This window comes from Schistocerca serialis, chromosome 3 (genome assembly GCF_023864345.2).
Source record: "Schistocerca serialis cubense isolate TAMUIC-IGC-003099 chromosome 3, iqSchSeri2.2, whole genome shotgun sequence".
In the NCBI taxonomy this organism is placed as follows: domain Eukaryota; kingdom Metazoa; phylum Arthropoda; class Insecta; order Orthoptera; family Acrididae; genus Schistocerca; species Schistocerca serialis.
The window spans coordinates 518,445,547-518,460,880 of record NC_064640.1 but is presented as its reverse complement, the minus strand read 5'-3'; the positions used below and the strand labels follow the sequence as shown (position 1 = coordinate 518,460,880).

Sequence of the window (15,334 nt, the reverse complement as noted above, 5' to 3'; positions counted from 1 at the left end):
CTTTGTTTCAGTTAATTACTTCAGTTCTAATAAAATGGAGAACTTAAAATGTGTTTTAACTGTATGAATATATTGATACGTACTTTCCGTTTCCTTCTCAGAGACCTGAAGCTGGACAATATTCTTCTAGACTATGAGGGCCATATCCGTATTGCTGACTTTGGTATGTGCAAGTTGCAGATATTTCTTGACAGAATGGCTGACACGTTTTGTGGAACACCAGACTACATGGCTCCAGAGGTAAAGCACTTCTAGAAGTTGCATTTGAATCAAATGAAATGCATGCACTTACAGTTCAAATTGTCACAAAAATTGCTATTAGTGTTTTAAGTATTCCTTAGTAATCAATACAGCCCTTGAATTGGTTCTTAAAGTATAATGGTTTTGTCAGATTTTTAAACTGTTTAATTATCCACTTCCATTGGCAATGTTAGTAACTGACACTGCTGCAGGCTCCCCAACTGAGATGGAGCTAATCAAGTTAATGGAGGAAGTGACTCGCACCACCAGAATTTAGTTGTAAGGAGAAAGAGATGTAGTGGCATGTATTTATTTATCAGCAGACTTCTTGTTAATTTAGTGTATTGTATTGTATGGAACTGGGGACCTAGAAATGATGGAGAGGCTTCATCCCCGCCATAGCCCTCAGTGGTTCACAACCTCACAACACATATAGCAGTCCTCTCACCTCACTGCCGCCCCACACTGAACCCATGGTTATTGTGTGGTTCAGCCCCCAGTGGACCCACCCCTCTCCAGGAACGTCTCACACCAGATGAGTGTAACCACAACTGTGGTAATGATGGTGTACATGTACGTGCAGGCAGTGTGTGTGTGTGTGCAGCAATCCCCGACATAGTATAACTGAGGCAGAATAAGGGGAACTGTCCACCCCCGGTAGCTGAGTATTCAGTGTGACAGAATTCAATCCTAAGGGCCCAGGTTCAATCCCTGGCTGGGTCAGAGATTTTCTCCACTCAGGGATTGGCTGTTGTGTTGTCCTAATCATCATCATTTCAGCTCCACTGATGCGCAAGTCGCCAAAGTGGTGTCAAATTGAAAGACTTGAACCTAGCAAATGGTCTACCCGCTGGGAGGCCCTGGTCGCACGACATTTATTTATTTTAGGAGAACTAGCCCGCATTCACTGAAGTGGACCTTACAAACCATTCTCAGTCTGGCCGGCACACCGGACCTCGACATTAATCTGCCGGGTGGATTCATGCCGGGGACTGGCACGCCTTCCTGCCCCAAACACAGTGCGCTAGACCACGCAGCTAACTGGGCGGGCCTGGTATGCTGTACTTTATACTAAGTCCATCTGTCTTGTCTTATGCTTGTGGAGTGAGGCTATGTGACATTGGTAGTAGAAATATCCTACAGTGTAAGGAGGATTGTTATCCTTTTTGTCAACAGTTCATAGATGTTATTAGTTGATTACCAGGCTCCTTACCATTGTTTTAAAATGATTGTTGTGTAAGTAGCTTTGGGGCTTACTGAGCACACTATGAAAATTGTTTTTATATGTATACTGTACTATAATGTTATGTAAAATTTTTCTTGTAATATGCACCTTTATGTTAGGCAGGGGGCAGTTTTGCTGTAGTATTTGTTTGTCTAGTAAAAATGTCACATACAGAAGTATTAGAAGGAAAATGCGAGTGTTCACTGGTTGGTTAGAATGTTAAAACCTGTTGCAGACTCCTGTGAAATATTTAATATCTAGCTCACAGTGTCTAAACTGATAGTAGTATGGTTTCTGATATTCTCTCCAGTTTCTGTACACTTGAATTCAAAATTAATGTTTTATCCCAGTGGCAGAGTTCCTTTATAAACAACCTGCTGCACTGTTCCATAAATACTATTTAACTAGTTCATCGTCTGAAGGTATTAGTAAAGAAGCTTTGAGATTAATTAAATACTGTTATGAGACGGGAAAAAGACCTTACATTTTGCTCAGACGATTGATATGAGAAATAAAACTTTTTCATAAATTCTGCTTATTGTTGCTTCCATTGTTCAATCAGATGTTGCAGAGTGTATGTTTCCATGCAGTGTGTGCTACATGAAAAATGACATTGCCTTATAAATTTCATAAAGTGCACATCAGACTCTCTGGTTGTAATATGGATGTTCATTTACTAATATTTGTAATTCAATGTATTCTCTACCATTTGTGAGATTTTGTATTATCTGAACATGCAGACAAGGGATTAAAAAAGTGAGTCCTCTAACATCTGTCTATATTTTCAGTTGTGGGACTAGATTGTTTATAAAATGCAGAAGTGTAGAAAATTTACAAAATATTTCAATTCCAATACAGAAAAGTTCATACTTCAACTATCTACATATGTTTCCTCCTTTCAGCGAGCAATTCCTGCTGAAAAAGTTGTCTTCACTGTGATTTTAAGTGCATATGTATGTGTATCAAAAAATAATGCACCATAATTCTTTACTGCTATACTGTTGTACTGAAATGTTTGGGATATGTATCTCCAAGTGGTGTTAGATCTGAAAACTGCAAATAGCCATGCATCCAGTAATGAAAACAGAAGTGACATAGCTAGTGGAACCTGCACTGAGTGTGAAAATTCTGTTGTGGTTGGTGTATGGTGCACGAACAAATACTGGCTACCAAGCAGACAAAGAACATATTTTATTTATGACAACATAATGAACACTTTGCAATTCTTTAGCCAGTTACAAGAAGACAGAACACCTGGAAAGTAGCCATAGATCTTTAGTAAATTTCAAGTAGAGGGAAGCCTTGTCAAATAACTCCACTGAAATTCACAAGTCATGGCTAGCATTTAGTTTTATGTGGAATGCCAGCTGAGGAAGCTCAGCATGTGCTCTGTAGGAAGGACCCCTGGGTGGGGCCAATGCAAAGCCCAGAGTATACTCTGAGCTAAGATTGAAGGATGGGCGTGTACTCTGACTAATGAGCTGCTGGGTGCAGTCAGTGTAAAATCTGGAGCATTTGATGAGTGAATGCCAGGTGAGCATGTGCTCATCAGTTGATGAGCTGCTGGGTACAACCAGAATATAGTATGGAGCTGACGCTGAGTGAATGCTGACTGCTGGTCACTGAGAGGCATTTTAAATAGGCAGGCAGAAAGGCTTTGATGTGGAGGGTGTGACTTGACTGTAGTACCACTTTCATTGAGGTGTACTCTGCTGGCAGCAAGACTGGTGCCTGGTGGTGGCCACAGGAGATACTTTGGTCATTGTCTGGAAAGTTTACATACATGTAGTGCATGCACTGGCCATTACCATCTTGCCAGTGTGTAGACTGTATGACTGCAAACTGGCAACCCATCAATTGTGGGTGTATTTGTGGTTGCAGGAGTAGTCAGCAAACATCCATAGCCATGGCACAGCTGATACATGAATTATTGTGAATTTTGGTAGAGGATATTTTGTATAATATAGCAGATGATATTTTGAATGGAAAACTCTACTTTGCAAAAATCAGTGCCCACTGGGTGATGAAGAACCTGATGGTTAACCACAAGACCAAGGGATTAATATCATGATGATTAAAATTCTTCTGGGTGATGTGCCACATCATTGTATCAAATGTAAAATACTTATATATATATATATCTGTGTGTGTGTGTGTGTGTGTTGATTAATAATGTCAATTACCCCTCAAATTTGGTGTTGGTGTGTCCACAACTCTTTTGGCTATACACAAGCTTCCTGGAACATAATAAGTTGTCCACAATCATGTTCACAATCATGGTGATGTTCCCCTTCTGCCAATTTATTGTGTTTTTTGCATCACACATAGTGTCCATGTTCTGCAACATGTGTGCTGACTGTACTCCCTGTCTGTCCTATATAGGCAGCTCTGCACTCACAATATAGCTCAATAGCTCGTATACTCTTGCAGTATTAACATTGTTCACTTCATTCTAGGTGGTATCTATCACATCATGGATTCTGTTGGCTGCTGCAGAAGATCAGTTTGAAATCTTATAGTCAGTGCACTAGCAGAAGCTTCTCTTTCTTGTCATTTTCTCTTGTATTCCAGTTGTCCTGTTCTTATAATATTGGTGCCATATATGTCAGTATAAAAGGTGTGGTGTAGTTCCCTCAATTCTTCTTTGATATTATTAACATCACTTATTTGAGGTGCATTAGCAATCAGCATGTACAGGACAGAATACTTTTGAGCTGTGTGATCATGGCTCTCCACTTCCAGGTACTGCCTTCTGGAACACCATGTCTCTCGGACTACCACTGGTGGTTCTGTACACTTTCATGTCCAGAAATGGTATTACACTGTTATTTTCAGTTTTGTGCATGAATTGTATATTCTTATGCAGGCTGTTAAAGTGCTGATGGGAGTTTCTCAATTCCACTTCCTCATGTAGACAGATAACGAATGTGTTGTCCGCATACTGTAGCTTACAATGGATTTGTAATGGCATGGAAACTAGGGCTATTTGCTCAAAAGCTGCCATGAGGTGGTCCACACTAACTGGGCAGACAGAGGAGACCATCATCATTCCATTTAATTGCTTGTAATGTTTTCCCTGTCATGTGAAGTACACCGATGACAGTCATAAGCACACCAAATGAGATATCAGATGGGATCTGCTCCTCTAGGATGTGAATGGTATCCTGTATAGGTATACTGGTGAAGAGAAACTTGATGTTGAAACTGACTATAATGTCAGTTGGTTGTACACTATGTGATCAAAAGTATCCAGACACCTGGCTGAAAATAACAGTTCGTGGCACTCTCCATCAATAATACTGGAATTCAGTATGGTGTTGGCCCACCCTTAGCCTTGATAACAGCTACCACTCTCGCAGGCATACATTCAGCCAGGTGCTGGAAGGTTTCTTGGGGAATGGCAGCCCATTCTTCATGGAGTGATGCACTGAGGAGAGGTATCAATGTCGGTCAATGAGGCCTGGCACGAAGTTGGTGTTCCAAAACATCCCTAAAGTGTTAGATAGGATTCAGGTCAGGACTCTGTGCAGGCCAGTCCATTAGAGGGATGTTATTGTTATGTAGCCACTCCACCACACACCATGCATTATGAACAGGTGACCACTCATGTTGAAAGATGCAATCGCCATCCCCGAATTGCTCTCGACAGTGGGAAGCAAGTAGGTGCTTAAAACATCATTGTAGGCCAGTGCTGTGATAGGGCCATGCAAAACAACAAGGGCTGCAAACCCCTCAATTTAAAACATGACCACACCATAACAGCACCGCCTCTGAATTTTACTGTTGGCACTGCACAAGCTGGCTGATGATGTTCACCGGGCATTCGCCATACTCCCACCCTACCATCAGCTCGCCACATTGTGTATCGTGATTTGTCACTCCACACAATGTTTTTCCACTGTTCAATCATCCAATATTTACGTTCCTTACACCAAGTGAGGCATCGTTTTGCATTTACCAGCGTGATGTGTGGTTAACAAGCAGCCACTTGACAATGAAGTCCAAATTCTCTCACCTCGTGGTCTGGATAGATGTCTGCCTATTACGCATTACAACTCTATTTAACCATCGGTGGTCTCTGTCAGTCAACAGATGAAGCCAGCCTGTACACTTTTGTGCTGTATGTGTCCCTTCACCTTTCCACTTCACTGTCACATCTGAAAGAGTGGACCTAGTGATGTATAGGACTGTGGAAATCTTGTGTACAGATTTATGACACAAGTGACACCCAATCACCTGACCACATTCAAAGTCTGTGAGTTTTGCGGAGCAACCCCATTCTGCTCTTTCATGATGTCTAATGCGCTGCTGAGGTCGCTGATGTGGAGTACCTGACAGTAGGTGGCAGCACAATGCACCTAATATGAAAAACGTATATTTTGGGGGCTTACCAGATACTTTTGATCACATAGTGTATCTTCTATTCCCTTATCAGTTGTACAAAGTGAGAAGAATCCTCCATGTAAGCCTTGGGCGATTTGTAAGATGGCTAAAATGTCAGTTTTATAGTTTGTATATTTTAAAGTATTTTATATTTGATACAAAGGTGAGGTACAACATGCAGAAGAATTTTAGTCATCTTTACACTGGGCATGAAAGCCTGTGTAGTTGGATTAATATCATATTTTGACAACCTAAGAGTATTGTGTGTCAGTTCTTCTTTATCTCATGCAAGAGATGGCAACAGGTAATGAATTCTGAGCTTAATGTTACTCATCTCAATGAAAGCATGTGCACGTGTTACTTTTCTTCACAATGACGCAACTGGAAGGACACAGTCCATGGAGGAGGTTCTCATGGCTCAATTCTAAGGCATATGTTGCAGTCTGTTAGTGGGGGTTTCACCTAGGAAAAATCTTTGTCAATGCCAAAACTAACACTGACACTCTCATTGTGCTGCATGATGCTTTATGTGACAGGTGCATAAAAAAGTAGGCTCTGAACGTCTGACTTCGCCATGAAAATTTGCAACCAAATGATGAGACTTTTATTTGAGACATTATTGCACATTTTGGCTGGGAGTTAAACCAGTCCTGATCTTGCACTAGTGTACTTCCCATCTACGTGGTCTATTGCAGAGAGCTTTAAGTAAGACACCATTATCACAATGGTCATCAGTATGCTCAAGCTCTGGACACGTACGAATGAGGCATTTTGAAACCTGTAGCCCAGTGAAAGAAATGTACAGTCTTAGACAATAAAACTGACCGCCGGCCGGCCGCCACAGAGACTAAGTCCGAGTCATTCACTTAAGGTGGCCAATAAAAATGACCGCCCCTGACAACTCTAAGTCCGGCCATATGCACAATCTGGCAACACTGTAAGATGCGGAAGTGTCAGGAGGTAGTGTTATCTACTTCTGAGACGTTGTCGGACTACGTGAGCCCGTGGTCTAGTGGCAAGCGTCGTGCGTTCTAAACTTATAGTCGCCTGTTCGCGTCCAACTGTATTTTTATTTTTTTACCACAGTCGGTCTAAAGTTATGAGTCTGACTGAACATCGAAGATAATTCGCTTAACATTCTACCCACCAGCAATAACAAGTATTCCAGAAACAATTCCGCAGGATAGCTCGTGGCTGCGCCGCGATCATAACAGCTTACGCTCAAGCGTTTCCTCGCGCTGCAGCGGCCACCGGCCACCGGCCAGACGCCACCCGCCGCCTGAAATCCGGCGCCGCCCAGGTGAACGCGTCGCGACGCTGTCAATGTGTGTCTCAACTGTAATTTTCGAATTTGAAGTTCTAGTTATCATCTGGCAGCTAAGCAATGGATTTCGCAAACTTGGAAATCATGAACTACAGTTAAGCATTGTAAAATTGAGTCGCAAGTGGAAATAGGTGTAACATCTGCAACACAACGTTTACGTTTGGTATAACAGATGGGTGAATGCAGAGGAGGCAGCTAGAAAGATTTGAATTGTGTGTGGAGCGACTGCTTTTGGGAAAAATACGCCAGGAAAAGATATTCTTGTTTCAACAAAGATCGTTCTGGCATGAATGATTTTCCACATTAAGGAAGTCTCGACTACTGATATATGTGATAGATTACCATTTTACCATCACGCGACATTTGCATTCAACAGGCAAAGTTCACAAGTCTGGTGTAGGATTACTGCATGCTCTAATTCCAAACAACAAAAATCAACGGATTGATTATTATTGAACGTCATCAGGTCGCTCATTGAGCATTCGTATGCAGTACTGTTACTGGTGACGTGTTATGATGCCTTTATCGTTAGCTTCCTAAGAAGAAATGAAAGGCTGAGCCCCTGCAAAACACATAAACTCGAGCAAAGAGTAGTATGAACATAATATTTTACATCTGATAGCTCCAAAAGTGTGTTTTGGGCTACGAATTCTGCCCCAATGGGCTGTGTGCAACACAGCTGGAATTTGTTGCCAACAACTGAAAAACTTTTCGGTCTTAGCGTAAGAAAATCGAGCAACACAACTACATCACATGTGCTACTGTACGATAACGCACTTCTTGATTTGAGAAACAAAACTATCCAGCAGATAGAAATTAAAGTCGTCTCTCAAGCACTTGATGTCCCTCTCGTCATATATTCGTAAAGATTTACCTTTCCCGCTCTTGATCGATCAACCGTCAACGCAATTCATTTCTAGACGAAAATACTCTTAAAACTACTCTGGTATAATGATATCGTTGGAACCAGTAGGTTTCTACTGACGTAGAATTTGTAAACAACTTTAGCATTGTCAGATCGTTTTAGATATCGTGAAAGAAAATTCTTTTGCTGGTTAATTTCTCTTTGATGATCACTGTTGCGTTTAGTAAACTAATGGAAAAGCCAATTAAGATATTCACTGTACTAATACAAATTAAATTCAGCTTACTACAGAAACATCACGAACGCAGACTATCTTAATAAAGCATTAAGTATCTGTAAGACGATTGAGCCTATTTTAACACGAATTAGTAGGACATTACCGACTTTGGACTTCGAAAAGATCTGTATTTACTTCATTTCCTATATCATTCGCAATTATTATGAAAACGTGGCATTTCATAGATAAAATTACGTATTCACAACAACAAAAAATATGTCGTCATTATGAATTTGGCAGTACCGTAAGGTTTTCGCTCTGACACTAAGGGTTACTGAAAGTAGCAAGGCGCATTTTGCTCGAGCGTTGTCTTACGATTCCCTTATTGCGTTTGTATCTGCCTGCTTGTAGCTCTGCTACAAAAGAATTAAAAACCTGGCTCTCAGCGAGTCTCGAAAGGCGAACGAAAGCAGCTTGCACCTGGTAGCCAAACATGTTTCATGGGAACAGGCTACTTCCTAAAGCTGGAAGACATTCTTTTGTGGTTGAATTGTTGGCAAATGTCAGTCAGACGTGTGCCGTTCGTCTAAGCGTTTCGGTGTGTTGAATTTGTACCAATTATTTTGCTACAGGTTTTTTCTGTCCCAAATAGAGAGTTGAAGTCTCCCATTAGTATTTTCACGTCATCTTGGTGAATTTTGCTCATAGTATTTTCGAGTGTATGTCTTTTATAGGGGCTCTGAATGAGCATAGTCATAGGTCGATTGTTGATGGATACGATTTCTTTGACAGAGTTGATGACAGATCTGTGTTCGAGAAATGCAGTGCCGAAGATAGGTACGCCTTTCGCTACCTTTTGTTGTATTTTGCTCTTGAAGATGCCATGGTTTCCGTAATGCAAGTTTTAATTGTCAATTAATCGTTGTTCTTGAAGAGCAATGATGAGAATTTTTTGGCGGACGATTTCTTTTGTGAGATTATTGAGGTTTCTTGTTTGGGTCAATGTACCAATGTTTAGTTTTCAAATGAATGTTTTCTGCTTGTAGGGAAATTTACCAGAGATCTTCGATATTCTCTGCCCTGCTAACCTGGACTCCCCAGAGTGCGAAAATCCAACTGCCGCCTATCGGTGGCCAGGTTGTGTACCACCTGGGGTAAAGTTACCTTTGCTTGCATAGTTCATGTTTTCTTGTGTTTCATTGGTTTGGCCTGGGTGATACCGGGACCAGACAGGACCAGAGGGTGTTGAAGCCTTTGGAAGCAAATATTTTCAGCCAAGCTCATTGAGATAATAGACGGTGACCGGAGTAGCGGTGATTTTCGCTCAGATGTGTCAGGATTTTGGGTTAAACGGATTGAGTAGCCGTTCAGGATTGTGTTAGTATTTGATTCACCCCAAGTATTCGATTTCCTCGGTACCACCCATATGGATGACGGTTTCCCCTATCGACCACAGGGGATTTTTATCATTATTATTGTGGTGTCACCGCCAGACACCACACTTGCTAGGTGGTAGCTTTAAATCGGCCGCGGTCCATTAGTACATGTAGGACCCGCGTGTCGCCACTGTGTGATCGCAGACAGAGCGCCACCACAAGGCAGGTCTCGAGATATGGACTAGCACTCGCCCAGTTGTACGGATGACATTGTTAGCGACTACACTGACGAAGCCTTTCTCTCATTTGCCGAGAGACAGTTAGAATAGCCTTCAGCTAAGTCCATGGCTACGACCTAGCAAGGCGCCATTAACCATTTTAAGATAGAGTCTCACTTGTATCATCAAGGAATGCTGTATTAACATGAAGGATTAAAAGTTAAGTATTAAAGCAGCTACGTACTTTTCTTGCTACCATTCATTACGTATCCTTTTTCAGACCTCTATCTAGCCTACGTGAGATTTCGCGTGCCTTTCGGCTACTTCAGTGTGGCGTAGCTGTCTTGTTACGCCACAACAATTATTATTAATATGTCATCAGCAAATTTGATATGAAGTATCTTCCCACCACTGAAATAGATGTCTATTGTTCGATTCAATATGTCCATCAGATAAATATGGGTTATAATTACGTTATATTGCTGCTAGTCGACATATTTCTCTCTTTTTCTTAGACAGTTGCTAGCTGTTACTCCATCATAGGAATTTATGTGCGCGAAATTGTTGCAATACAGACGTTCAAATTATCCGATTTCTGTAATTTCATTTCGATACAAGATCGTCCTAATCGGATTCAGCCAGTCAGTCTCATCATATGATACACTGGGTGAACCACATTCTTAATCGGACTGATGAATCCAGATCACTTATCTATGACAGGGAATGAATTCTTAAACATTGTGGAAAATAAGAAGTTATTTAAATATAAATATATGAACTAACGAGATAACAATGTATTTACAGGAGCAGAGACCCATCCATCATAGTAGAGCAGTGCGAGATTGGTTTCAGGGCCAAGAGAGGATAAAGCTGTTGCCGTTTGTTCCACGATCACCGAACATCAACCAGATAGAGAATAAGTGGGCAGAGGTAACAAGGTCATTGCCATGTGTCCCTACAAATGCAAGCTACCTTTGGACGACTATAGAAAACGTATGGTGGGAAGTAAACCATCACGCTACACTGTCGACGACTTAATGAAATCAGTTCCACTACGCCCTCGAGAAATCTTGCGTAATGATCGTGGGGGGGTTGGTTACTAAAAGTATACTCGTCCACAAAGCCCATGTGGACAATTATCTGATAATCGGTCAAGCTTTGCTTTGTCGCAGCTCTTTACCATACAACAAGTCCATTTACTTTCACTCCCCTCCTTACAATTCTTGCAATGCAAGGTAATTGAAAAATCTCATTCACTCGACGCCAACTGAGGAACTGACTGGTGCATGTGTTGTTCAACACACAGTAGTTGTCACCCTCACTGGAATCAATGACTGTTTGTGTTTGTGTGTTACCGCACATGTGTGTATTCAGCAATGACTGCCAGCTGCCACAACACTTCACAGAATCCTTGCGGCAGGCAACACAACTGTGCGTGCATTTCAGACTTCATTCAGTGAGACGTCAGGAGATGGATGAAAACGTCAAATTAACGTCGCTTTCTGCGCGCGCGTGGCTGTGTGTGTGTGTGTGTGTGTGTGTGTGTGTGTGTGTGTTTTCGTGTTAACGCACAATCTGAATCAATACTATTAACATTAGAGAGACAACCAACAATAAATATTGCATCAAATACGACTGTAAAGTATTTTAATGCGATGGGAAATTACAAACTGAATTTTTACCCATCACACGTCCTGCGTATTACGTTAAGTAAGACCGAGCGAGGTTGCGCAGTGGTTAGCACACTGGACTCGCATTCGGGAGGACGACGGTTCAATCCCATCATGATTTAGGTTTTCCGTGATTTCCCTAAATCGTTTCAGGCAAATGCCGGGATGGTTCCTTTGAAAGGGCACGGCCGAATTCCTTCCCAATCCTTCCCTAACCCGAGCTTGCGCTCCGTCTCTAATGACCTCGTTGTCGACGGGACGTTAAACAATAACCACCACCACCACGTTAAGTAAGATGTATTAACTCCATAGTATGGTTAGCAGAGACAGTGCGCTCTTGTTGTCGAGGCTCGCGACAAGTGCAGCGATTAGCAGTGTCCAATGCCGCCGCGATTTGTTTATGTTAGCTGAGCGTGGACACTGCAGCAGACGCTTCGCCCTAAACAGAAAGAAATCACCTTTGCTCTGACTGCAGTGAGCGGATATCACTGCCGGCGTGTTCTTATAGTAACCGACGTGAGACTCTACTTACAGGTGCCATGGAGCAATTGCAACGGGTATCATGTCATTAGTCATCAGAATATTAACCAGTGACGAAATGTCCACTCTATTTGAATCCCAAGACAATAGGAACCTTCTCACAAAGGAATGTGAAGTGATATCAAAATATATCCAACATACAAAAATTAATTGGAGGGCTTTCATGTATGCAGTAATAGCACACAAAGAAATATTATGTCTTGGAAGCGTATATTTCATTTCCTCTTCTCATATTAACGCCCCTGTTTTAATATGAAGTGGGAAAATAAACACGAAAAACTAAAGTTCCTGACAAGGGAATCTCCCCATCGCACCCCCCTCAGATTTAGTTATAAGTTGGCACAGTGGATAGACCTTGAAAAACTGAACACAGATCTATTGAGAAAACAGGAAGAAGTTGTGTGGAACTCTGAAAAATTAAGCAAAATATACAAACTGAGTAATCCATGCGAATGATAGGGAACATCTGGGATAGACTCAACTCAGAAGAGCCGTGGCCTCGTGGTTAGCGTTAGCAGCTGCGGAGCGAGTGGTCCTTGGTTCAAGTATTCTTTCAAGCGAAAATTTTAATTTTTTATTTTCAGACAATTATCAAAGTTCAGGCACTCACACATAATCAACTTCGCTCTCCAAAATTCCAGGACATGTTCAGATTTGCTTGGACATATGCAGGATTTGACGGTCTACACACGGAAAATTTTGAAAACGTTAAAAACGTATGTTTTGACAGAGCACAAGGAAAAGTGAGCGACTGTGAAACTGTTGGATTAATTTGTTGCAGTTTATGTGACAAACTCTTACGTTTTCATCACTTTTTTGGGAGTAATTATCACATCCACAAGAAAACCTAAATCGGGCAACGTAGAAGAATGTTTTTACCCATTCGCCAAGTGTACAAGTTATGTGCGTCGACAACATATTCCTGTCATGTGACGCACATGCCGTCACCAGTGTCGTATAGAATATATCAGACGTGTTTTCCTGTGGAGGAATCGGTTGACCTATGACCTTGCGATCAAATGTTTTCGGTTCTCATTGAAGAGTCACGTCCTTTCGTCTACTAATAGCACGGTTTTGCGGTGCGGTCGAAAAACACATACACTAAACTTATTACAGTGAACAGAGACGTCAATGAACGAATGGACAGATCATAACTTTGCGAAAATAAAGAATAATTTTTCGCTCGAGGGAGACTTGAACCAAGGACCTCTCGTTCCACAGTTGCTCACGCTAACCACGGGACCATAGCGACCCTGCAACCAGATTATGCTTGATGTTCGCTGTCTTCGCATGGACTACTCAATTTGTATATTTTGCTTATTTTTTCATAGTTCCACACAACTTCTTCCTGTTTTCTCGATTGATCTGTGTTCAGTTTTTCAAGGCCTATCCACTGTGCCAACTTATAACGAAATCTGAGGGGGGTGCGATGGGGAGGTTCCCTTGTGAGAAGCATATAAGTCATTTCCTCTTCTCATATCACAACTTTTGTTTTAGTATGAAGTAAAAAATAAACAGTTCAGAGTTCTGAAGCATAATATGACACCAGATTCTTATCGTAGGCGCTATCGGAAACGCCAAAAGTAGGGAGCTGTCCATTCTTTTGTCCAACAGTCTGTTTCCGTTCATGTATTACTCCCGCTAGGAGATTCTTATTTAAGGACTTGTGGGCATCAAGTTCTTCAGCAGAACAACCCTTATGTTATAGTGCTAATTACGGCATCGAAAAAATGCAACAAAGACGAGTTCCGCTAGAGCAGTGAGGATATTTGCACATGTGTGTATTCAGCAATGACTGCCAGCTGCCACAACACTTCACAGAATCCTTGCAGCAGGCAACGCAACTGTGCGTGCACTTCAGACTTCATTCAGTGAGACGTCAGGAGATGGATGAAAACGTCAAATTAACGTCGCTTTCCGAGTCGTATTCAATCCAGAATGAAGTGTTACTAAGGTAGTTGAGCGTTCTAGCAATTACACTTTTATGATTCCCATATGAGTATTTCGAAAGCCAAAAGAACCCGTTAGTGTGAAACTATCGGGAACTTCATTAATATCAAACTGCAAGAACTTGAGACAATACGTGGACACTTCTCTTCGCTGGGTGACCTATTACTGTTATTTAGCATTCTCTCCGTCCTAGTCGTAATGGAAATGGAACTTCAGAGGCGCTTTCCGCTATTCTTGACAAACATCAGCAACCTGTAATCGCTGAGAGTCACAATTGCGTGATGATAATGGTTCAGGTTGTCAGTAGTTGTGGTGGTGTTATGCTGTCAAACTGCTTACAGTAACGATAATGGTGGCGCACATAATTTAGCGCATACTACCTACTTAAGTAAAGATAGAGTTGTGGCGTCATCGCTTGTCTTTATTTGGCCTCAGCTTGAGTAATCCGATTCAACTAACATAGTACTCCAATCGCAGGCTCCTAATACAGTATGACAGCAGAGATTATCGTGCGGGTATTACATTAATTCTGCAATGAAATGCTTAACAAATCTTACCCTCAGCTATGCAGCTGGAATGACTCATTACACAGGTACTCCATGTTGCACTTGGTTAAGTGATCAGTTCGCTGCAATCCTGCTTGTACTGTTCGTAAATACTCGTATGCTTCAGAAATGGTTCAAATGGCTCTGAGCACTATGTGACTTAAATTCTGAGGTTATCAGTCCGCTAGAACTTAGAACTACTTAAACCTAACTAACCTAAGGACATCAGACACATCCATGTCCGAGACAGGATTCGAACCTGTGACCGTAGCGGTCGCGCGGTTCCCGACTGTAGCGCCTGGAACCGCTCGGCCACCCCGGCCTGCATACTTGTATACTGACCATTTGTTATTTGACTAAATATGAACTACAATCTGATTCGCATGTATATGACATGGGTTAGCGCCGGCACAAAGGTAAGACTAAGGGTTGGATGCCGTTGAAGTCCTGTTACATTGATGGCAAGACAAATGCTCGCAAATCACCTCTATTGCCTCAGAAAGAATTGCATCTTAAATATCGAAGGACCGACGTCCTCACTGTCACAGCGCGTTGAAATACAGCAACGACGGCAGATGAAAGTTTGTGATCGACTGGGCTTCGAACCCAGACCTCCTGCTTCCTAGACAGACGTTCTGATGACTGGACTAATATTTTTTTTTTAATGTTTGAGAAGACTTTCAGCACCAGGTAGGCGGAGGCAAAGAGGGCAGGGGTCGAAGATACGAGGCCTGGCCACAACGCCTCTCCTATACCTGCATTATCCCATGTATTCCATGTT

General features: G+C 41.9%; 1 protein-coding gene across 1 annotated transcript in view; it reads left to right on the top strand.

Moving 5' to 3' along the window:
* The window catches only part of LOC126470396 (titin-like), a 203,864-nt gene that overhangs the window by 151,929 nt on the left and 36,601 nt on the right, over positions 1–15,334 (top strand). The window contains exon 5 of the mRNA XM_050098239.1: positions 102–240. Within this exon, the coding sequence (XP_049954196.1) occupies positions 102–240 (139 nt within the window). The remainder of the gene's footprint in view (positions 1–101; positions 241–15,334) is intronic.